This window comes from Magallana gigas, chromosome 7, assembly GCF_963853765.1.
Source record: "Magallana gigas chromosome 7, xbMagGiga1.1, whole genome shotgun sequence".
NCBI classification, from domain to species: domain Eukaryota; kingdom Metazoa; phylum Mollusca; class Bivalvia; order Ostreida; family Ostreidae; genus Magallana; species Magallana gigas.
Window position 1 is genome coordinate 25,818,150 of NC_088859.1, and position 24,001 is coordinate 25,842,150.

At 33.6% G+C, this 24,001-nt stretch overlaps 4 protein-coding genes across 4 annotated transcripts; 2 read left to right on the plus strand and 2 right to left on the minus strand.

Annotated features, from left to right (window-relative positions):
• Positions 1–107: 107 nt before the first annotated feature.
• LOC105317355 (mitochondrial fission regulator 2) lies at positions 108–4,881 on the minus strand. Its single transcript, XM_011413968.4, has 9 exons — positions 4,786–4,881; positions 4,200–4,290; positions 3,714–3,929; positions 3,190–3,332; positions 2,833–3,098; positions 2,224–2,384; positions 1,575–1,714; positions 855–1,038; positions 108–435 (listed from the first exon to the last, which is right to left on the minus strand). Exons 2-9 carry the CDS (start codon positions 4,272–4,274, stop codon positions 343–345), a joined length of 1,278 nt encoding a protein of 425 aa, XP_011412270.3. The 5' UTR covers positions 4,275–4,290; positions 4,786–4,881; the 3' UTR covers positions 108–342.
• LOC105317353 (armadillo repeat-containing protein 1) lies at positions 4,826–8,246 on the plus strand. Its single transcript, XM_011413966.4, has 9 exons — positions 4,826–4,951; positions 5,327–5,432; positions 5,853–5,927; positions 6,155–6,246; positions 6,448–6,567; positions 6,894–6,978; positions 7,087–7,203; positions 7,400–7,474; positions 7,843–8,246. The coding sequence occupies exons 2-9, from the start codon at positions 5,358–5,360 to the stop codon at positions 8,032–8,034; spliced, it is 831 nt and encodes a 276-aa protein (XP_011412268.3). The 5' UTR covers positions 4,826–4,951; positions 5,327–5,357; the 3' UTR covers positions 8,035–8,246.
• Positions 8,247–8,598: 352 nt separating this feature from the next.
• LOC105317354 (regulator of MON1-CCZ1 complex) lies at positions 8,599–19,677 on the minus strand. The gene is made up of 22 exons (XM_011413967.4): positions 19,459–19,677; positions 17,097–17,173; positions 16,793–16,877; positions 16,553–16,615; positions 16,154–16,240; positions 15,952–16,023; positions 15,387–15,455; positions 15,141–15,244; positions 14,657–14,743; positions 14,429–14,534; positions 13,909–14,020; positions 13,543–13,593; positions 13,356–13,409; positions 13,179–13,237; positions 12,734–12,907; positions 12,400–12,498; positions 11,114–11,191; positions 10,803–10,907; positions 10,410–10,478; positions 9,944–10,014; positions 9,280–9,434; positions 8,599–8,817 (listed from the first exon to the last, which is right to left on the minus strand). The coding sequence occupies exons 1-22, from the start codon at positions 19,564–19,566 to the stop codon at positions 8,735–8,737; spliced, it is 1,968 nt and encodes a 655-aa protein (XP_011412269.2). The 5' UTR covers positions 19,567–19,677; the 3' UTR covers positions 8,599–8,734.
• Positions 19,678–22,702: 3,025 nt separating this feature from the next.
• LOC105317352 (uncharacterized) lies at positions 22,703–23,541 on the plus strand. The gene is made up of 2 exons (XM_011413964.4): positions 22,703–23,130; positions 23,251–23,541. Exons 1-2 carry the CDS (start codon positions 22,785–22,787, stop codon positions 23,394–23,396), a joined length of 492 nt encoding a protein of 163 aa, XP_011412266.2. The 5' UTR covers positions 22,703–22,784; the 3' UTR covers positions 23,397–23,541.
• The last annotated feature ends 460 nt before the right edge of the window (positions 23,542–24,001 follow it).

A 24,001-nucleotide genomic window follows, 5' to 3' on the forward strand; every position in this document is an offset into this window, starting at 1 on the left:
TAAAATCAAAAATAGCACTGATGGTCTTTGTTTCTAAAATAAAATGAAACTATTTAAAGATAAACTAAAGATGAGCTGATTTGCAGTTATAATGCTAAAAAGAGAAATGTAGTGTTAAAAGTGTATTTGGTATTCTTGCAAATTTTGCAAAAAGAAGATGTCATTATACAATAGTATAAACTCGCTTCTTAACATAAAACACATTTTCTCCCTAAAAGCTCTAAAGAATTTGGCCTTGCTCCGTGCTATGTTCAAGCATCTTTTGATATGTCTTTGCTACAAAATGTTTCCATTAAAAGTCTTGCTGTTTTAAAACTTCATCCTCAAACAAAAGCTGTTAGTTTACACATTAATATCACAAAGAGGATTGAGGCTCTTCCTTCTCTCTTCAAACAGGAGGGATCTTCGCTTGGCTTTCTTTCCAGCAAAAGATTTCTGAAAAATAATTTCAAATATAATGGTTGAGTTTGTTTGCTCCCAGTTCACTTAATAGGGAAACTCACAGCTACGGGTATTTTCTCTAAAAGAATCTAAAATTTCCTTTTAAAAAAATGCTAAAACAAATTATTAAACACCATTATCCTTGCCCTCACCTCTTCAAATGAAATAAATTAGTACTGTGGATTCATTAATATTCAAGGGTATCAATTTTCGTGGAAAAAGTGAAAATCACAGTTTCAAGGATACGTAAATTCGTGGCCAATGACCCTATCAATACAAAATGATAGTAGAAATTGCACTTCAATGAACATTTCATTTCATGAATAAACTTAACAACGAAATCCATGAAAATTGGTATTCAGCGAATATTGATGAAACCATAGTATGAGTTGATGTATTAATAAAGTTCTTACTGGCACATGAGGGCTGTTCTCATCAGCAGAACTAAAATCGTGATTTTCGTTTTCCTTGTCAACTTCTGGACTGTGGAAATTCTGGTTGGCAAACTTCTTCTGGAGGGCCAGGGCAATCATTGAGGCGGGGTCAGCGGTGGGGTGGGACTGGACTTTGGACTTTAGTGGTGTACCCCCTGGTGACCTTCATTGATTTGAAACAAAAGTTTAATGAAAATCCAAACATCTGAACGAAACCCCCTGAGTGCATGATCTGACAGTGTAAATATATTAGACCAAGGGCCTTTTTTAAATATTGATTGCATACACAAACAAGTAACTCATTTGTTTTATTTCATATATAGGCTGTCCAAAATTAATTCTATGTTTAAAGTCACCCGGTCCATAGGTTTAGGAGTAATTGTTGTTTAAAAAGAAAGAAAAATTTTGAATTTTATTTCTTTCCAGTTTGATTTTACTTTTTGCAACTTAAATCTGTAGAAATTCAAAATGTTTAGGGCACATTATGGATTACACATTGGATGCCTAGAGATATTGTCCCTAAAACTGACAGGAATACTGTATTTGTATTAAAAAAATATTTATAAATGAACAAAAATCACATTTGAAAATTTTAATTTTATTGCCCTTCCTCTTAGATTTGGTATTTTTAAGGTGATGTTAAACGTAACTTTAGACAGCCTTCCATTTGCAATTTAAGTCTTTAGTTTTTAATTGTACCTCTGGATAGATCTGAGTTTCACTGATCCCAGTCCTTTCAACACTTCAGACATGGTGGGAACCTTTGTTGTTGAGGCAGTTGGCACAACATCAGGAGTGTTTCTGTTTTCTACCCTGTCTTCTTCTATGTTCTCCAACTTCTACAATACACAGCATAAAAGACTAAAACATTTAGCATAAAGACTACGACATACAGCACAAAGACTACAACACACAATATAAAGCACAAAGGCTACAACACACAATATAAAGCACAAAGACTACAATACACGGCACAAAGACTACAGCATACAGCACAAAGACTACAACACACAGCACAAAGACTATAATACACAGCACAAAAACTACAATACACAGCACCAAGACTACAGCATACAACACAAAAACTACAATACACAGCACAAAGACTACAATACACAGCACAAAAACTACAACACACAGCACAAAGACTATGCCATACAGCACAATGGCAACAAAAACAAATCAAAGACTATACCAAACAAATCAAAGACTACAACAAACAAATATATATGCATGTATACCATGGTAAATTCCATTCATTGCACAATACACTGAACAAAAGGAATAATTACTTACTGTATTCAATTACATACAAAATAATTTTTTCTATAAACAGTGACATCATTACCTTTCTTAACACTTCATCTAAGCTGGGTTCCTTCTTGACCGGTGTTGACGTGTTCAGCGGGGGAAGTGGGGGTGGTGGGGGAGGAGGGGGTGGGGCACAGGGCACTCCAGAAGTCTGGGGAGGTGTCTGTGCCACTGAGTTGGTATTCGATGGAGGCATCACTATATAAAACAAGAGAAAAATAAAGTGTTAACTTGGTCAATCCAATGCAGATATCTATAATCAAATCAACTTTTGAAATCTATATGTTTTACTGACAGATCAATGAGATCAACTTTAAAGAAAATAAAATCCGAACCCCCTTCCCTATGAATAAATTTGTGCTGATACAAAGAACAATTCCCAATGCCAAAAAAGTTGATTTTTCCAAAATTTCCCAATTCAACTATAAATATTAATATTAACAATATATTGATATTAAAACAAAACCACAGGCCATACAATTTGTTTACGATGAAACATTGTACAGTTAGACTAACTTGTTCACTTCCTCTTAGAATCAAAAAGAAACAAAACAATTACAATGTATGTTGTCAAACACATGCTGTAAACAATCCAAACAAATCAACATCACACGTGATCATGACTGAGTTTAGGCGTGACACCTACACTGAGACCGGTTGATCTGCTCCTGGTTGATGACCAACATGGCGATCTGTTGTCGGAGACTGGACAGCTCGTCCTGTAGGGCGTTCAGTTTACTGGCAGCTTGGGGGTCAGAGGTCATGGAGACAGAGGAGATCATGGTGGAGTTCATCAGGGGCATGTCGTCCGGTCGAACAGTGAACAAGTCCTCCCCTGGTTCCCCCTCACCCTCCTCTTCTCCGTACACACTCTCCAGTTCTGTGTCGCTCTCACCATCCTCTCTCTTAGCCCTGTTTAAAAATTGAGCAATGAAATCATGTATGTCAAAATGGAACAATTTCTACATTTTCTATGAAGGAACATGAGAGCTTCAGTAGAGACCTGAATCGAATGAGGTTGTTGCCTAGGTCTTCCTCCACCCATAGTGGATCCCCCTCTGAGGTAGCGTTGGTACACAGAGAAAGGAAGGAGGAGTCACTGCCCCAGCTATCCTGTCTCTGCCGTCGGGGTCGAATCAAGTGTTGCTACAAGGACAGAGACAGCAATTCAAATCAAATTGGAGTTTAAAATATTGAAATTTGAACTTTGAACTTTCCAAAACTTAATGGCATCCAGTGTTGATAAAGAAATTTGCATGTTCATGTGCTGGATCCAAAATTAACAAATACATGTAGATTAATGGGCCAAAAATATCTCCTTTTTTCAGTGTACAAGACTAGAGGAAATGACACGTTAAAACATTTGAATTGGTAATACAGTATTTCTCTGCCTACAAGCAAGTTCAAACAATTTACAGTTACATATTTACAAAGACCCTTTAGTTTTCATTGTTGCAGGATCTTTGTCATAAAAAATTACCATTGGGTAAAATTTCTCTTAGTTGTACAAGAAGAATGTGTATTTACCTGGATTTTTAGTCTTTTTGGCGGCTTTGTTGGAATAGCTGTGGCAAGAATCCTGACCAAACTTCTGTGTCGGATGTCAGACCGCCACCTGACCCAGTTATGGATCATGCGTCGCCTTCTTTGGGTCACACTTACGTCCCATCTGTTACGAAGGGAGGCCCTCATATCTCTCTGTGCATCGCATCCTCGTACATATAGTAAATGTACATAGTCAGCCTGTTAAGACAAATAAGTTAATATTTCATTGAATCAAAAAGAAAATCTCATAATAATCTCAGAAGATATAATTATCTACATTATTTCAGTTATGAGAAACTACCAATTAGATATTGAATTATTTTACTGTAAATATGTTACAGGTAATTGAAGTCAAGATCTCTATAACAAAAAATGTTCAAAAAACATTTTTTAAGTAGATTGATCCTAAATTTGATCTTTGATGTGAGAATCTGAAAATCGGCAGTGCAGCTTATTTTTTTAACTAACCAAATCATCTGCATCAACTCCTACATAATCCAGTATAACTCTCAGAATAGTAACAGCATCATCTATAACATCCATCTCAGGGTGCGTATGTCTGAAAATATAATTTTACCAAATGTTCTAATTATCTATCAATTCAATGACATACTGCTCAAGTTTACATATGTAATATTATTGCAAATTGGTAATCATAAAACTACTTATAGACATTGATGATGTTAATTTAAGAGAATGTCAATAATCTGATAATTTACAACGATAAATGCAATTAATTTGAGAGTAAATGCAAAGTTACTCAAACAAGATTTGTAAAAAAAATATTTAAAATATGACAGGTTTACAACGCTCAATTATAATTAATTTAGTCTATAAAGAAATCAAGAGTGCATAAACGTATATGAGATCAATTACTCAACATGGTCAAATTCAGGGCCAGATTAGACATATCCGACACCCCCCCCCCCCCATTAAACCAGCAAGATAAAGTATTGAAACTGTATCCTGCGACAAATCATGTACACTGATGACACTTACGTACTTCTAGAATAGATTTTTTGCTAACTACATTGAGTAAAGGGAGAAACATTACCAACAACCAGTTGAAGCTTCGGTTAGTTTGTAAACACCATGCCGCTTTCAGTTTAAAACTGGCTTCCGGCGACTGAATTCACCAATGAAATAACAGTATTTTCCTCATTAACCAATGAAAACGTTTGTCTGATTTGTGTACAACTCAAAAAGGTTTATTTCATGTGGTGAGTAAATATGCAATTTACTGCAGATTTTTGATTTGATCACATGCACAGAAATAATTTTTACCTCAATATAATATCTGTATAGCTGCTTCACATTTTCTGAATTTAAAATTGTCGCATAAAACGACGAATTGATCTCACTGAATGGGAAGGGGGGGGGGGGGTGCATGGTGGTGGATTTGAACATTTTGTTTATTTTATATCTATTCGAATGTTTACTGTAAAAAGGCAATGAATTTTTTATAATTTGATAATATCATTGTAATGTCTGTGTTTAATTGTTAAAGTTTATTAAACGATTGTCAAATGTACTGCAATTACTTTTATGTCTATTGATCAACTACTGGATTCAATTAACATCCATGCACATTTTAGATTGGCAGTGTCTGTGACAAGGTATAACAGAATGGCATCTGCGGACACAGTTCTAGTTATGAAAGGGATGGCTGCTGATCCATTGAAAAGGAAGCTTCTTTTAAAGGTGCATTTTTATATCATAAATGTGCACGTGTCTTTCAAACACGGGCACTCCCCAGCTAATAAATTTTAAAACTAAATGACGAATGATATCTATAATTTATATATATATCTACCTTCTGTACTATAGCATAGAGAGTAGACATGTAGATTACAGATATCGTTTGTCATTTACAAAATTAGGTGGGGCCCGAGCACCTATGCTTTCAAAGTGTTCATCATTATAGACACTATATAGCTGATTATAAGGGCCTTTCTGACTCTGCAAATTATTCTCTCTGCAGTCAGTCTGCCTGTTCTTTCAACTCTTTTAAAAGTCTTTACCATATCTTCCTCATCTTTGGCTAAGTTTCACGAAAACGGATTGAACTAAAGCTCACTCTAAAAATACATCTTGTAAATAATTTGATTTTATTATTTGCAGGATGCCACTTGCATGGGAGGGCTCATTATGGTGTTGTCCAATCCAGATCCAAAGATAATCATCTCAGCTTTAGAGGTATATTGATTATCCACTGCGTAGTAATCCAGGCTTATATTAAATAATAACTACCCTGGAAACCTTAAATTTTGCTAAATGAAAACACATTTTAGTATAAACCAGAAATTAAAATGATTTTACTGCACAAATGTTGTATCATTTTATATCTTCATGTACACAATTTGCATCAAAATTAATAAATGAACCATTGGATTCAAATGAATTTTTAATGGGTTTTTTTTTAGACTTTGATTTTGATGGCCGACACAAATGATCACAGAAGAGTTCTGAGAGATTTCATTGGAATGATGGAACAGCTAGAGACAATTATCAACAGGTGACTAGAGATTTATAAACGTACAAGATGTACCGGTACTAAGATTATCAATAAATTAATAAAAACATAAATAATTTTAGTGAAAATATCTTAAAACTAAGAAAATTTGCAAAAAGAAAGACATTTAGAATTGTTTTTCTGTGGAGAAATAATGCAGTTTTTATTTGTTTTACCATCATGAATATTATTTAATCATTGCAGTCAAAAAAAGTGTGATGCAAGGGTTCACAATCTTGCGGAGAAGCTATATGTGATGATAACAGAAACCAGCGAACCTCAGACGCCACTCAAAGATACCAGCAACTCCGTGCCCAATTCCAGGTATGCTGTCTCCTCTTCCTTGCAATGTTTTGTGCCATACATGTAGACCTAACTGGTAGACCATCATTTATAAAATTTTGTTGGGGGATGGAAAAGGGGGGAAACTCTAAGAGTTGTTTGTTTCATAATTCAAATGTCCTAGCATTGAAAATTAACATATCCATGTAAACAAGTAAAGTTACATCTCCAACATCTATAAAGACATACTTTGTACAGACCTACTATGGGTAGTTAAAAAAAATACAAATATAGTTAAATACAAATCAAGTCGTTGTTTACTTTTGTCCTTATTATTTAAAAGGATTTTTTTTTTGGTCAATCCACAGAAAAAACAGTGCTTGCAAAAACAAAAGCCTCCAAGGTCACAGGACAAGACACATTACACTACAGATCAGGGGTCTTCTGGACAAGGTATATAGCCTTATAAAACAGCAAAGTCTGTCAGGATATATATGCAACGCAAGTCATGTTAATATTGTAAATGGATCATTTACTGTGGGTGTTTTCTTTTATTGGCAGACAGATCGGGACGTTTTGATGCGACTTGTCTTACAAGTTAAAGGAGTAATAAGTGTGACCTTTGACATGAACAAGAAACGATGCTTTCTGCGAGTCAAACCAGATATTAAACCAGAGGTATTTTGAAATTTTTTGTCCTGTATTTTCTGTATCTTGACAGATGGAATTGCAGTTTAGCAATGTCTACTATCCAGCATAATTAACATTTACAATGTTCACATAATTGTGAATGTTTTCACTCAATTCTACCTTATACATGTATTATATATTATACACTATAGGTATAATACATATATGTTTTATTCTTTTACAGACTGTAGTGCAGGCTGTAGCCAAGTCCATGACAATGACAGCTCAACAGGTTGTCAAAGACGAATATGGAGCAGAAGTAAGTTTTTTTATCATCTTTCCTTGCTCTTCCTGTATTTACTTAAACATGTACATACTGTACATACATTAATAATTTTAATTACTCTTTAAACTTTCTACATTGATATTCAGAAAGTATATATACTTAATACCATGACTTCTTTAATCAGCGGTCATACTTTCACTATAGTACCCGGTAATCATCGATTGAAAATCGGCTTATCCCCCAGTTCGACTAGTCTAAGGATTTTCCCTGAATTTTGTCTGAAAATGAGCAATTCTGCCTTTGCCCCGCATCGGCATATGCCCCAAAAAATACTGTAGCACACAGTCCTAAAACCAAGAGCCATATTCATTACAAGTCATTTTTCTTTCTCTTTTGTGAAGGTATTAGTGTCATTTGGTGCCAATCCCCAGGATATGGACAAAGAGAACACAACTCTTCCCGACTACCTCCCAGAAGATCCAGACAGTCCAAAAGCAAACAGCCACTCTGTCGCCCGGATCAAGAAGGATGATAACAAATCTGGCTGGCTTAGCTCTGCAGCAACCTTTATCACCAACTCATTCTACTGGTAGTCTGTCCATATATATTGTTTTGTGCCAACTTTCGAAGAAAATTTTTAACCATTATTTTGTATGAACTGAGCGATGACAGATGTATTTTATGTGTTATGATGTATTGATTGAACTGTATAAAAGAGTCGTGAATGAAACAAGTCAAGAAATGTTCATTGTTGATAAAAAAAATTTATTGGTTTATACTATAAATTAAAATTTTAAAACAATCATTTGTCTATTGTATTTGTTTAATGTTTAAAAAAAAGATAAGGAGTAAGCCCCCAACAACACCATGTACTGTATACTGGTATGCACAAATTTATCATCCATATTTGGTATTTAGGAGCGAAACATAATGAATCTATACAACTTCACAGTACATGAATTTTTAGTTTCACAAATCTTCACTCATTTTCAAAGTTTAGAAGGATCAGGGTACAAATTGCAAAACTAAAAAAAAATTGGAGTGATAAAAAAGCTATTTCATTGGTTATTTCATCAAAAGCAAGTCTTAAAACATCACAATATATAAAAGACTACATTATTTTATAAAATAATTGTAAAAAGATGATCTCAAGCTTGTTTTGAGTACAAAATTGTTAACATCAGTCATTGCTGAGCTTGATGGCTACATATACACATGTATCCTGTAAAATTTATTCTTTTACTTAAAAAATTGTTCCTGAACTAGTTCTTGCATTTGAGTATTCAAAAGTCATCAGCTTGCTGCGACCATTTCTGCTAAGGCATCTGTTCCAAACAATCCCTCAAAATGTTTAACATACATCTCACAGTGTTCTCCTGTAATATAAGTCAAGTTGTTTATCTAAAACATGTACATACCAGGTATATAAAACAGTAAAAAATATGCACAATACATGAATATGAATTATAAAGTTCAAAGAAAAAATAGGGGCAAATCATTATCCATGTAGAGTCTGTAAAGAGTAAAATCTTGGTCTTGAAGCAAGCAATAGCAGTTTCCCCTCCCTTTAAACAGGATCATTGTTAAATAATACTCCTAATAGTGAACTACTTTTTTAGATTTTGTATTTGGATATTTAAAAAAATTATTATAGATTTTATAACATTATTTTTCTGTTTAAAAAAACCCCCAAAAACATCAAGATACCCGGTAAATCTTTTCTTAAAACTTGCTGCCCCCCCACAAAAAATATATATTGATAAAAAATTATGAACTCAACCGTCAAATTATTTAAATTAGCAGTACTGATGTTAAGAATTTTATATAAGTAAATGTACCTCGCTGAAATCTAGGATTTCCTCTAATTTTGACATTTCTTTGTTCAAAGAACTTAAAGACAGTATAAAATAACATGGCATCATCTGTGTTCATGGCGGCCTCCAAGAACTTCCGCGAGGAAACGGCATCCACAATATTGACACTGCGTATGAATCTACAAAATATGGTACACTCATTAACACTCAACACATGTAAGTAGTAGTTTTCAGCTAGTCTCCCATACATGCATATGCTTACAATGTAAATTAGTTTCTTAATTAGAATCAATAATTTTGCAATCCTGTCATTTGTATCTAATAATTAAAACATGAAAATTGCAAATGCTGAACTTCTGAAATGATTCCTTACATGTATATCATTCAATATAAAAAAAATGAGAGATTTTAGAATCTACGTGGAAAGTTTCTCATGATTTTACACAGGTGATTTTGAGTAATTCCCCATGTGTAATAAGGAGTTTACATTACTGTCAACATTTTGGATTTCCAAATTAAACATTTTTCTATGAATGATATAATGACATTTGATCAACAAGGTTTCTTGAATTTGGTGTTGAATTATTATTTTTTTTGCTCCATAAACTGAAATATAAGGATGTATGGTGTGCATGCCAATTAAAGCTTTTCTCATCAGCATAAACACTGTTGCAGTGGTCAAATGTACCTCAGGGCTGGCAAAAGTTGTTGTTTTGACAAAAGGACTTCAATGATTTCTTCATTGGCTGTGGACAATCTCTGTTCGAATGAAAACCATCTAAATTTTACAAACATTGCAAAAACAGAAAAGCTGGAATATCTAGATTGTAAATTATGAATTTTTTAAACCAGAATCATTCTAGTGAATTTTTTGGTAAATAAAAACAGCATACTGTATGTACTACATATTTGATGACTGAAAAATTTAGAAAATATGAAGATTTCATTTACATATTCATTATTACTTCAATGATAAGCTAGAAAATAAAGTTAGGCTGACTAAAAAATACATGTAGTTCCAAGATTAGTACAAGATGTTTATTGAACACTATGCTGTGGAGTGTGACCTTGGAAATATTGGGACAGATTTTGACCTTGACTTTATTGACCTTTTGTCATATTCATTTGACATTGACCTCATGGTTATACTTTACCTTTAGCATGTCCAGAGCTAGTTGATGAGCAGGGGGGTACACACTCTCAAGTGACAACATTAGGCAAGCCTGTGCAGGGAAAAAACAAATAATGTGTCAATATTACACGGTTTTCAAACTTGTAAAGGTGTGAACATTACACATGTATCCTGCATTAACTAAAGCTTACACCATAAACATTCTTACAAAAATATGAGTTGTATATTTCCTTAATCTAGAAGCGCCTTATTACAAAAACATTGTTTTTCATACCTTTGAGTCAATGATTGTTTTGTAAAATGTTACAGAGAAAAATTTCCTCTTTCTACATGTGTCATCATCAAATTTTGTCCTCATTAAATAAAAATAAATTTCCTTTCAAATAAGGTAAACTATATAGATATTCATTCTTACCAGAGGTTTAGAGTCCTGTAGGACATGATACTGAAGAAACTGGTGAAGCTGGTAGAAGCAGTTATTATGGACTAGGATGTTGATGATCAATTCATACAAGTAATGCTGAAATACAAAGGTATCTAACACTATATGGCTATTTCGGGTTTACAGCACTGGAACTCAACAGGATGATACCGGGTAAATTTTTTTCTTAGAATTTAGGATGACAACGAAACTGTGTAGGCCTGTGTCCCAAATAATTTGGTATCTGTAAACATACACATAATGAATAAAACAATTATTAAAACTATTCTAAGGCAATATCTTACTTGGACAGTGATGTTGTTTTCACTCAGGGATCTGATGTACTCAATAAGTACAGCCACCATAAATTTATACTTTATACTCTGGAAAAAAAAAATCAAAATTTCCACCAAAATAAAATTGAATCTGTGATGGTAAAAGTAAGGTACAGTGTAGCTAGAATTACTACATTACAAACATTAGGGCCGGGTTTCACAGTTTGGAAAGATAACGCAAACCATCATTGTAAACCCACAGTCGGTCTTACTAACCCTTATTGACTGTGGGCCAACCTGGACATTGAACTTTTTTTGTTTCCAAAAATATTAATTATTTTTCATTCACTAATAAGAAAGCAAAACTATTCAGTTTTTAAAGCTAGGAAAACAACATTAATGTTTTAAAAACATGCTGCTGTTGTTAGCCTTGTGGTTAAGCAAAAACACAGGATGTGTGAGATTTCTTCAAGGAAAGTGTGAAGGAGCCTATCAGAACAGAGCATGAATTACATGTACTAATATTCACCGGAATGAGAAAAAGTTGGCCAAAGGTCAGCAAGCATATGCCAACATGACTTAAGGCTCTGAAGATGTTATTGTTAAAATACCTGGGAATTTTTTATTAGATGTTTTTATAGAACTGATTACGGTACTGACTTTTATTATCTAGGGTGCTTTCCATTTACGTTGCCTCGCCGATGACGTTATCGGGAAACAGTGACGTTAATGGAACGGTTGGCAATGTCACAATGATCCAACGATGACGATTGCAGCTTTAAACTGATACTTATCTTAAAATTTGATCCAAAAAATTTGGCTATTTGCAGTTTTAATGTATTTCAATGTAGTAAGACAAATTATAGTTTTAGAAATACTGGTTTTGTAGAATATGATATCCTCGACGCCATATTGTTTCCTAATCGTCAATGGTATATTGCTTTGCCACAATCGCTCGCCTGCGACGCGCGTTCCAGCAATCGGCGACGAAGGCAACACCGGCAAATCCGGCGATGCCGGTTAAATGAAAAGCACCCCATGTTTCCCTAATAGCCCCCCTCAGAGAAATGTCAGACTGATAAAAATCAAATACATACTAGAAAATGTATGAAAGTGAACATTTAAGGAGGGCTTTATTTTTACCCTTGATCACTATTATGGTTGAGCAAGATTTTTATTATCATTAGAATACCTTAGATGTCAGAACAATAAAAATCAGAGATATTTAAGCAAAACATTAAAGGAGGGCTACACTATTACTCTTAATTACTTAGTCTGAACTAGAACAGACTATTGCTATAATCACTGAGACATACCTTGTTGTCCTCAAACACAGAGAAGACATGGGTGTACATATCCGACTGGTCAATCACCACCTTCATGGCAGGGTCAGGCTTGGAGGGTGGATCACCAGCCTACATGAACATCAAACAAAACATTGCATCAACTGCATGTATTTCCCTTTAAAAAAGGCAATTTAGTGGAACCAGCACAGGTTTTCTGGTATTGTTATTTCAACTCATCGTTATGAAAATTACCTGTACTTTAAAAAAAAAAAATCTTCAAAGAGTTGTCAAAAAAAGAAGCCCCCTTCCCCAAAATACTTTTGCCCTGTGATGTTGTAATTTGTAGGCATTGAATTACACTTACTAGCACATGGATCTCTGAGTTGAGATAGTCCTGGTACACCTTGTTCAACATGTCCAGCACCTTAGAGATGGTGGACAAGGTGGCCTGGCTCTCAGAGGATAGCATGCTACGACAGACGTTTAGGATCACCCGCTTACTGTCATCCCTGGCCAGCAGGAACTTCGCCAACACATGCTGAAATTAAAATTACTCTGGTTACCGGTAGTATAAATTCATACAGTTTTAGAAGTGATTTGTCATAGAGGTGAAGAATATGTCTGTCTATTTACTGACAGGCAGCTATAGACATTAAATTGAGGGTCACTAGATATCAAAAGGTCAATGATTGTCTAATTAGAGGTCCCTGGATGTCCATTCCTGATATCAGTTACACTCATGGTGGAATAAAACATGTGTGAAGTCATTTCTTTTAAAATATTCATTTTGTAATTGTTATATGGTGTACCTTATCTGGAATCATTGTAACAATGGGCTCCAACTTCAGTTCCACGTACCATGAACATCCTGAAAATAAGAAAAAAGAAAATATCACTTACTTGATATTTTGAGTAACTCTGAGGTGTACATATGCTAAGGGTAACAGACATTTACAGAGGAAAAATAATTCAATGACATTTCTTACCTAATTTTGCATCAATGATAACATTTGGCTGAAAAACAACCCAGTTTGCAGAATCTGGTTTCGAGGCTAAGGATTTTTTCTGCTCACATCTTTTATTCAATACTGGGTATGATGACCACAGATTTACATGATACATAATATTTAAATTCTAATTACAAAGGTGTTTAGATATTAGTTGATAGGATACAAAGTTCACAGTTGTATTCCATTTTTGTCTGGCCACCTTGAATACCCAGTGCTAAAATGTAAAATTATGCAAATTAAATACAATTGTAACTGAAATTCAAATTATGTACCAGTAGATTGAATTCTAATATAAAATCAATATATAATCATGGGTAGATCTAAAAGGGGGGGGGGGGGGTCGAGAGAGTCTGAACCCCCACCCCTTGGAAAATATAAATTTCTTAAACTTACAAGTAAAGTTATAGAAAATATGCATCAGATCCCCTTGGCAAACTTAAATATCAGTAGAACACATTTATATATGTAAACATATAATATTTTATGTGTAAGTCTGGATTAATTGTTCTAAATAAAACAGTACACTTACAAGGAAGCATAAGTCTGAAAGGCCTGATGGGTAGTGGAGACACCACGGGATGGTGATAGCGGACAAATCCATCTGATTCACCGTCCAGATTAATGTCAAATATCACAGATGTCTGTTCAAGGAAAAATTATCAAATACATGTACATGTATATACTGTAATTATACAAATGAACAATTACCCGGTATAGCTATTTTTGAGATCAATACGATGATTTCGCTACCCGAAAAGTAAAATAATCACTTCGTCAGGGACTTCATAACACTTGTTATATATTATTTTTTGCTATATCTGTGTTCGTACTAGACGAGTTTTACTATATTCAATTGGGCATGTTAAAAATTATGCAAAATGAGGTTCAAGATATCATAAAAACTATCGATATATTAAATTGTTAATTATTTTTTCTTGCAATTTTTTATTTTACCTAAATTCCCACATATTCATGACTTTTTCTTTGAAGAAAATTATTTAGATCATTACAAAAAAAAGTAGCTGGTTCTTAATTATAAAGTTTCTTACCCTTGAAGCTTGGTGGTGCACAACAATAAGGTTGTTGACCACATTGATGGCGAATCTGCCACTCAATTCTAATCTCATTATGTCAGTTTTCCGTGCAGCCACATCTCTGAATAAATGAGGAAACAATAAAATTTCCATAAATTGTCAGACTTAAAAATGGAGAGAGAGAGAGAGAGAGAGAGAGAGAGAGAGAGAGAGAGAGAGAGAGAGAGAGAGAGAGATGTCTACCTATGAATCTGATATAAAACTATTTCAGCTCCAACAGAACCAGGTCTGGGCTGATGTCTGAGCACGATCACATACAGCTGACCATATCTGACATTTCATGAAACAAAAATTTCTATGAGTTAAAGTATAAACTGAGTTTTAGAACAGCTGGTTTATGATTGATATATCACAAAGCATTTTATACAAAAGAACAAGCTGTCTGATCCAAATATGATTGAATATAAATTTGGTATCTGGTAAATTTCTTCCATATTGTTATTAAATATATACAGAAAATATTAAATTTTGTCCTCTGACATGATTAGCAATGTGATATTCAAAATTTATAAATATCATCATGTCTGAAGAAATATTATATGTCTGAAGGAAATATTATACAAAATAAATATTTTTTTAACAACTGTAAAGTGCATTACAGACCAAAGAAATGAACTTTATGTAATTATGGCTCTCCATGATTCACATCTTCGTTATTTTTACTTACATGTTTGCCATGCTGACATCTCTCTCTAACAATGGCTGTTTTGTTGATTTCTGGTGAGATGGCAGATCCACCTCAAACTTGGTTAACTTTGTAATTATGCTGGGCTGTAAAAAAAAAACAAAGAAAACATCAACAGACAGTCCATGGGGGTAAAAAAAACTTGCTTATCATTCCTGCATTTGTCCAATGAAAATAATGGTGTTGTATTGTAAAAATATTAATTTAAAACAAAATTGATAGTCTTACTCTGAAGAAGAATGGATTTAGCTGGTTCCCTTGAGTACCAGATGCTAGAAGTAGGCAACTGCTTTCCATCTTAAACAAATATGAAAAGCATAAATGATTTATTTGTATGTGTATTCAATGAAGAATTCTTGTAAATATTCTAAATTCAGTACCATGCAAGTTTATTTCAATTTACCTGAGCATCACTGTTCTGTAGTTTAGGTACTTTTCATTCTTTTATTACATTTTTTTTTATCAAAATTGATAATTTGATTCCTTTATGATTAAAAGAATTTAAAGAATACTGTGGAATCATTTTTATTCATGGGGGTCAATGTTCGTGGGTAGCAACAATTTTTCTGGTTCGTGGGGGCGTAATCTCTTTGGTAGTGTAATCAGGATAATTTTGATAAATAGTAAGTACCGGTAAGTGATTGTGCATTAGTTTGTGGGGATGTAAATTCGTGGGCAAGGGTTACCCATGAAAGCCACAAGCATTGGTCCCCCACGAACAAAGATGATTCCACGGTAGTTATATTGTAAGCTCTTCTTCAATATTAGGGGTACAGGTAAAACATCTCCTTACCAACCAAACAAACCAGCAGACACTTATGTTGATGGTTTTAAGACACTTCAGAGTCCTTCTTTCGGGAGTTATCTGCAATAAAATGTACCCCAAAAATATGAAAAAATTCAATACTATTTGCTTTTTAATAAAAGACAAAAAATCATTTAATCTATCTCAATAATAATAGCTAATTATCAAAGAAAGAACATTTTTATGAAACCTGATAAAATTCTATTCCATGATCTGTGATGAAGACGATTTCATTGGGAGAGGTCCACACAAATCCGCTGACTATTGTGGATTTCCCCTGCAACAAGATGAAAGGTTATTTTGTTTATCCTGTGACATTAGGCCTTTAAAAAAAAATTGTGTGTTTAGGGTAACACTGATGAAAAAATTAGGTTAGGTAGGTAGGGATTTTTTTTTATTTTATCATATTTTTTTCTGCTTGAATCCTAAGAATGTTTGTTTGTGTCATATTTAAAAACGCATTTTTGTAGGTTAGGTCGGGTTACCCTAAATACACAACTTTTTTTTTAGGCCTTACCTTTTACATGTAGGTACTTTGAATGGTCTTTAATGTAACAATTCATATTTTACATGCTCTCTGGAACCTTACCTTACAGGTCTGTGAATACTCCAGCTGATCTGTTGTCATATCCTCATTGAAATTAACAAATTCCTGAAATACATATTTTACTTGGCTTTAAGGCACATATTAAGTATACCAACATTGTATGCAAGTAAAATAAAGGTACTAAGTATATCAGTTCACTATACATCCCTGATCCCTTCCAACCAGAATTGATAAATCTGAAAATTATTTGCCATAAAAAGTATGACATGCAGTTTTATTTACCACAGATTTAGGAGATCTTTGTACAGCCAAGATTCTTCTGTCAGGTGAGAATTTTATTGAAGACACATCTCCTCTGCTTTCCATTCTACAAATAGAGACAAATATTTTAATTTAAATGAAAATTTCAATGTTAAGCTTGGGTTTTAAGAATACTGCTTGAATGTAGTGCTAAAACCTCCATTATATATGAATGTATTTGCCTAAATTTAATTTAAATCAACTTTTAATTAATATCATAAACATGTGAGGAAAAAATCCAGAATAAACTGCATCATCAAAATCTACTCATAAGTAGAGTCCATACCTAAATGTAATGGTGTCTTTTTCACTTGGCCCTTTGACCACCACACCAACTGCTCCCCCAGAACGTACTGTGAACACCTAGAATTGAAACAGTGAAAGAAAATCTATAATAATTGTAATCATTAATTAGTAGACCTTTTCACGTTAACTTTGGTACTGCTTTCTTGCAGGGCATTTTGATATATTTTACCAAAGTTTTAGTAGATATTTAATCAAATGACATCAATGACACCAATCAATGTTATATCATTTTTCACCAAAGTGTGTAATTTTGCCCTGAAAAATAGCAGAATTGCAGTTACTATAGAGGGGTCTGAATCTGAAATGCAAACATAAATAACTAAAACCGATGGGCTAACCTCATGTGCCAAATACAGTGATGAACTCTATCAATCGTAACTACTATAGTCTGTCCCAAGTTATTGCTTCCATCGCTTTTTGATGATTTTTAATAAAATTACACATACTTGTGAAAGAAATACAGTTGAAATCGTTAAAAGGGAATATATCCAAGATATCTTCATTGATCAATTATCCCTTTCCACTCAAAAATTCACAGGAACAAAAACAGATTCCTTACGGAGATTTATAATGAGCAGGCATGGGCACGATTACTCAAAAATGTAATCGATTAATAATCGATTACATAGGGCAATTTTGTGTAATCGATTATTAATCGATTACACTCATTTTTGTCCAGTAATCGATTGTAATCGATTACTTTATAACATGTAATCGATTAATAATCGATTACTCTAAAAATAATTCATTAAAATGTGCATGGTACATGTACCTCTTCAGAACATATCATATAAACTCTTCAAGTTAATTTGGTTTTATTAAAGATGTATTTTCATTATATGAATGATATGAAAATTTCAGACTTTATATTTCAATTTTAATAAGATAACATTTTATAATTTCTACGGTTTATTTAAATCATAAGCAATTATAAAGAAAGCTCTGTCATTTAAATTATGAAAACAAAGGTTTTTCTTGGAAGTTAACGACTTTGTATGAAATCTTGACCTTGCACCATTAACATCATAATCTTCTGTTGTTATTGATAATTTCTCTACAATAGGAATTAGATTAAAATTTTATAATTTTGAAAATATCATCGGCAATATCCAAAGAACTTTGAGGGAACCTTGCTTCATGATTTGAATGAATTGGGTTTGAAGCTTATAATTGTTCTGATTTAATAGATCCTTGTTGGGGTTATTTCAATTAGTTATCTAAACTGAGTTTTTTTAACATGATTAGGGTGGTCACACCTCATTAAGTGCTTCGTGCATTTCTTAGCTGGCAAGAACAAACACACTTACTGACACTTACACACCCTTTTGTTTTTTCTCTGGCAAAAAAGACACTAAATATAACCTCTCTCTCTCTTTCTCTCCCTCTTTCTATCCCTCTTTAAATAATGGTCAGTAGCTTAGTGATATTTCTAAGCCACACTAGGTTAAATAATCAAAAAATTCTGCAAGGAAGTGTGAAAAACAGAGTGAACTGATTATTTGATTATATACTCAATGACATTTGAACCAATAGTTATATTTTAAGTGAAAATGGAAAATCATAAAAAATGAATGTAAACAATTTTATTTTATATTTTATCAAATGTATTATAAACAACACTTGAGGAGCATTTTTCATACAATATGTGCATCACAATATGTTTATGTAAAGAGTAATCGAAAGTAATCGAAAAAGTAATTATAATTACACTGAACTTTTTGGCTGTAATCGATTAAATTACGATTACAAGTAATCGAAAATCTCTTCGATTACAGATTACTGTCGATTACTCCAAAAAGAGTAATCATTACAATCGATTACGATTACTCGATTACGATTACCCCATGCCTGATAATGAGGAATGTTTACATCTTTTCTCCATTCGGAATACACTCGGAATACATCGCGCACTTTTTTAACATCATCCGGGCTTATTAATGGCTGCTGCAATGCAAAATCTCCATAGACTTTCAATTTCGGGATGTGTATTGAAACTTGAAGCGGTATAGGGGGTGTTTCAAAACAGATAATCTGGACATTTTTTATATTAGTGGATGAACGTAGTTTGAACACAAAGGTATTTACTGTTATTGAAATATCAAGCAAAAAGTGGTGGAAGCAAAAACTCGGGACAGAGTATTGTAACCCTGTCACTGCTAACCCCAACCCCAAACTTATTTTTTTTAACCAATGTTACCAGTTTTATACACGCTACAACTACAACTTGTAATTGATTTATAACCAACCATTGTAACCAATGGTATCTAGGATTTCTTTGAAAATTCGACACTTTTTATTGTCCTCAAAGCAATTGTATTTTGATTGAATTTAGTTGGTTTTACCTGTTTATTTGCATCATCGTAAAAAACATTGGTAACTTTGTCCACAGGATCAAATCTGATGGGATTTTTACAGAGTTCGATATAAAAGCTTCCCTCCTCGTCTGCCATTGCAAATTTGTGTTCTTTCGCTACATAATTTGTATCTGAAGTTTAACGGTAGCAGAGTAAACAATATGTGAAGAAAGGGGCGAAATCAAAATCAAGTAGGAAGTAAAATACGGACAATAAATTTTCAAACCAATCCAATTAGGTTCCGGAATAGGAAATGTTTCACCGATAGAATAAAATCAGAAACATAAATAATATTAGTAAATGTTATTTATGTCTCTGATAAAATATAGGAATTTTGTATGTCTCAGACTCAGCCTTATAAATCATATCAGCTTTTTAAACCAATTTGTCGAATGAGTTTCGAATTTTAATGGTCAAACGATTCTGTGATAAATTTTATATAAAACCGACATTTTTATCAATACGATATATAAATTTTAGAACTGTTCATTGATAGCCATATCTAATATTGCACTTTTTTTTTCATTTACTTGTATATATATTCTATAGTTGTTACTTAAATCCGCTTTTTAAAAAAATATAAAAAATTAAATTTTCTGTCATTTCGTAGCTACATGTAACTAAATAGGCATTGGCTAACGTTAGCATTTCATTTTTGTTGTTTTACTAAATCAAGTAAAAATGTTTGGTATCACTGAATAATTTGAAAGTTTTTGTAAAAAAATTGTATGATACAAAATTGTTTCAGTAGATGTATTATTAAAAAGTATTTTAAAACTAAGTGCGATTAAAAAAAAAAATAATTTAAAAAGTCGTTTACAAGTTGATTGTTCATAAATGCAATATAGAAAGTAATTTGTGTTCTAAATGAATGCACGTAGAAGTAGATCTATCTCAAACATATTACCCTTAGGATAAGACAGGAATTTAAAGGTATAAATCAAATTTGCAGACAAGGCATGAAGTTAAAATAATGAAAATATAAGCATTAAATCATGATTTTTTTTAAGTATACAGTCTCATAACTGCAGAATTGTTTGCATATAAATTTCATAACGCCCTAACGCGCGTTACTCAATTTGTATGCACACACCGCTGCAGTTATGAGACTGTATAGTATTACTTTAAAAAATCATGATTCCAATGCAATAATGAACTTTTTCGTGACGTCTCAATGTTCATAGCACGGTCTTATCGCTTGGATTATTGTAAACATAAAATCCCGGTGATTTAAACAGTTCTGAACGATTTTTCTTTTTCAAACGTAAATATAAGTAATAAACAGCAATGTTAAAAAGTTCACCGGGATATGATGTTGGTTGGTACGTGATCAAACCTACTGAGAAGCCCTACGGGCTTCACAGGATTTGATCACGTGACCAACCAACTTCATATCCCGGTGAACTTTTTAAATTGCTGTTTATTTCTTAAACAACCACGGAAGAAACGTGTACCTTTTTATAATAATTCTTTATATGTGAATCAGTAACACCCAATTCATGTACTCTAAATAGAAAAAAAAAATAAAAATGTTGGAGACGGTTTTATTTACCTGGTATAACCGGTATGACAAGGCGTAGTTACAAACAATGACATACATATATATAATCTATAATAAACATTTTTTGACTTCAGGAAACATGTTGTGGTTATTTACAAGTATATAGAAAGGTCCATGGAAACCAAACATTTCAATGGAAAAAAATAATATTATTTTTAGGTAAAAGAGAGCTCGGGTATCCACTTTTAATAAAACGTTTTAATTTCCACATAAATGCACAGTAAATGCATTAATTGCTATTGAACAGATTGATCAATTGTTGTTCTTGTTTGTTCAATCTTTCGGAGGAGTGATTTCATTGCCATCTCTGGACCGGGCTGTCATTGGTCTCTGGGCAGACAGCTTCTTTTGCTGTATGATACGCTCTCTTCGAATTTTTGCTTTCTCATGTTTATCCACCAACAGCTTGTCTCTTTCCTCTTAAAAAACAATCCATATTATATAATTATAATTAGTTCATCTTTTTCTCCATTTATAGTAGGGAATTGTGTATTATTGCTAGCGCTCTCGAGCGCTAGCAACTACGTTAGTCCTTTTCACTGGAATACGCATGCTCGACTCCATAGTAGGGGATTCTGGGAATACTGTACTACTGTAGATAAACTGTACCATTTGAATTTCGTTTTATCATCTTCAAGTGAAGTTCTGTGTTTTATCGTTAATGTCAAAAAGTAACAGTAGCGTCGGTCTTATAAAGCAAAGTTATTTTCAATATTATAATAAATAACATGTAGCTATAGCTTTATCTTAAATTCCTTCAAGCTCGGAAGACAACTTCGGATATGTTTTTCGAGCTTGCCGGAAAGGCCCGAGAAGATACGATTGCTACAAAACAGTACCAATGGTTCCTGAAAAATTTCACCTCGAAATTGAAATTACAGTAGATACATAATGATTAAGGCACAGTAAATGAGCTATGCCATTGCCGATGTGAAGCCCACTCTAAATTCACAATTTTAAATTGCATGAGACCCCACTCCAGCACAATTCCAGTACACCACTGTGCCTTCCTATTGTTAATTAATCGATTCAGAAATTTAAACCAATGTTTTAGAAATCTGCTTCTGGGTTTTATGATTGCTACAGCGCTAGCTCACCAATCTTTTTTAAAAGATAAGCTTGTAAATAATAATATTTTAATGTAAATTAATAGTAAAATATACCATCAAAAACAGTAACCCAGGATTTCTAATTTCAGAAAATACGATAACATATTATTGTTAGCATCTAAACACCCACCTTTCCATTTCTTATATTCCTCGTCCCCAGCTGTAAGAGCTGAATTCAGCCGAACTCTCTTAGCGTTGATTGGAGGAAGCTTGGGTACACTTGACTTGTACTCTATATTAAAAGCCACGCCTCCGCTCTTCTGTACGACCTCTGACAATGTACTATACGGAGGGCCCCATCAACTTGAGGTTTGTTGGTATTGGGCTCTGTACAGAACATCATCCACGGCAATGGCTTTGTCTGGATGTTATCTTCCATCAGCTCTATCTTTATTTCCTCTTCCATCTTACTGTGGGCCTCCGCCTCTTCCTCCGACATAACATCAACTTTGTTGCTTCTCTTGCCGATACAACTCTGGATAAGACCCATTTTGTTCTATCTTGCCTGACAACTATATAGTGACGTCATTTATCTGTGACGTTGAATCGTCACAAAGGAATGACATCACTATGCCGTGACATAATTATTATTCCATAACAATACGCATTGTTTTCAAGTTGTCAGGCTTGCAATCAACAGCAAAATGGGTCTTATCCAGAGTTGTATTGGTAAGAGAAGCAACAAAGTCGATGTCATGTCAGAAGAGGAGGCGGAGGCCTACAGTAAGATGGAAGAGGAGATAAAGAAGGAACTAGTGGATGATAACATCCAGACCAAGCCCCTACCATGGATGATGTTTTGTACAGAGCCTATTGTCCCAAAACCTTTTACTGATGAGGTCCCCGGGAGCCCAGTTTTGGAAGTTGTGCAAAAGAAAGGAGGCGTTGCCTTCGATATCGGGTACAAGTCAACTGTACCCAAGCTTCCTCCAATCAACGCTAAAAGGGTTCAGGTTCCAGCTGGGGGCGAGGACTACGAGAAATGGAAAGGTATGTATTATATAAACAGATACAATAATCATCAGTTTCAATTTAGAAGGTACATGATCTGTCAGTCAAATTACTAGTATCGACACTTAACCAATATATTTGTGTGTGTGTTTGTTTTAGCTGAAAGAGACAAACTTCTGGTCGATAAGCACGAGAAAGCAAAGATTCGAAGAGAACGTATCACCCAGGAAAAGAAGCTGTCTGCCCAGAGACCAAGGACAGCCCGGTCCAGAGATGCCATTGAAAGCACTCCTTCGAAAGATTGAATAGACAAAAGCCAATTTTAAACTATCAAATGTTCAATAATTATATTTCTAATGAATTTTTGTACGGTATATTGAAGATTTAAGATTTTGAAATACTAGTACATGTATTTAATTTAAAATATATTGTTGGGATCAACAACCTAAATGATTTGTGTTAATTTTTTTTGGGTGTGGGATATTTATTTAATATAAAAGATGAAAAGCTAGTTCATCATTATAAATCACTCAGCTACAGTATTTACAATAAAATACCTTTTGATAGTAAATACGGGCCATGAAAGTAAGACTTTGGACTTTCAGTAGGATGTAACGATCTATTTTTTTTGCGTCAAAACAAGTTAAAATGACGCTAGTTTCAAGCGAAATATACACCGATTGCGTAGTCTTCGCTCAAAAGCCAGACAAATCCTTTTGATTTCAAAGAGCCATGGCTGAGTAGCCTAAAATGAAATAGACAGGCCTATGTCACACTGCCGTTTGACTCAACTTCCCAAAGTCCAAGTTTTTGTTAAAATGGTTCTAAGCTTATCGCAAAGATTTTTTTTATCAGTCAACGTCTAGGGAGAGAACATTTGAATGCACACGGAAACAGTATACATCTTGAA

Coding starts and splice junctions, on each gene's coding strand:
- LOC105317355 (XM_011413968.4), bottom strand. CDS start 4,274: ATGGATGTTATAGATGATGCTGTTACTATTCTGAGAGTTATACTGGAT. Junction 3,930..4,199: donor GAGTTGATGCAGATGATTTG/GTTAGTTAAAAA, acceptor TTGTCTTAACAG/GCTGACTATGTACATTTACT. Junction 1,715..2,223: donor TAGATGAAGTGTTAAGAAAG/GTAATGATGTCA, acceptor TGTGTATTGTAG/AAGTTGGAGAACATAGAAGA.
- LOC105317353 (XM_011413966.4), top strand. CDS start 5,358: ATGGCATCTGCGGACACAGTTCTAGTTATGAAAGGGATGGCTGCTGAT. Junction 5,433..5,852: donor AAAGGAAGCTTCTTTTAAAG/GTGCATTTTTAT, acceptor TATTATTTGCAG/GATGCCACTTGCATGGGAGG. Junction 7,204..7,399: donor AACCAGATATTAAACCAGAG/GTATTTTGAAAT, acceptor ATTCTTTTACAG/ACTGTAGTGCAGGCTGTAGC.
- LOC105317354 (XM_011413967.4), bottom strand. CDS start 19,566: ATGGCAGACGAGGAGGGAAGCTTTTATATCGAACTCTGTAAAAATCCC. Junction 13,238..13,355: donor TATCATTGATGCAAAATTAG/GTAAGAAATGTC, acceptor TCTTATTTTCAG/GATGTTCATGGTACGTGGAA. Junction 8,818..9,279: donor AAATCCTAGATTTCAGCGAG/GTACATTTACTT, acceptor CTTATATTACAG/GAGAACACTGTGAGATGTAT.
- LOC105317352 (XM_011413964.4), top strand. CDS start 22,785: ATGGGTCTTATCCAGAGTTGTATTGGTAAGAGAAGCAACAAAGTCGAT. Junction 23,131..23,250: donor GGACTACGAGAAATGGAAAG/GTATGTATTATA, acceptor TGTTTGTTTTAG/CTGAAAGAGACAAACTTCTG.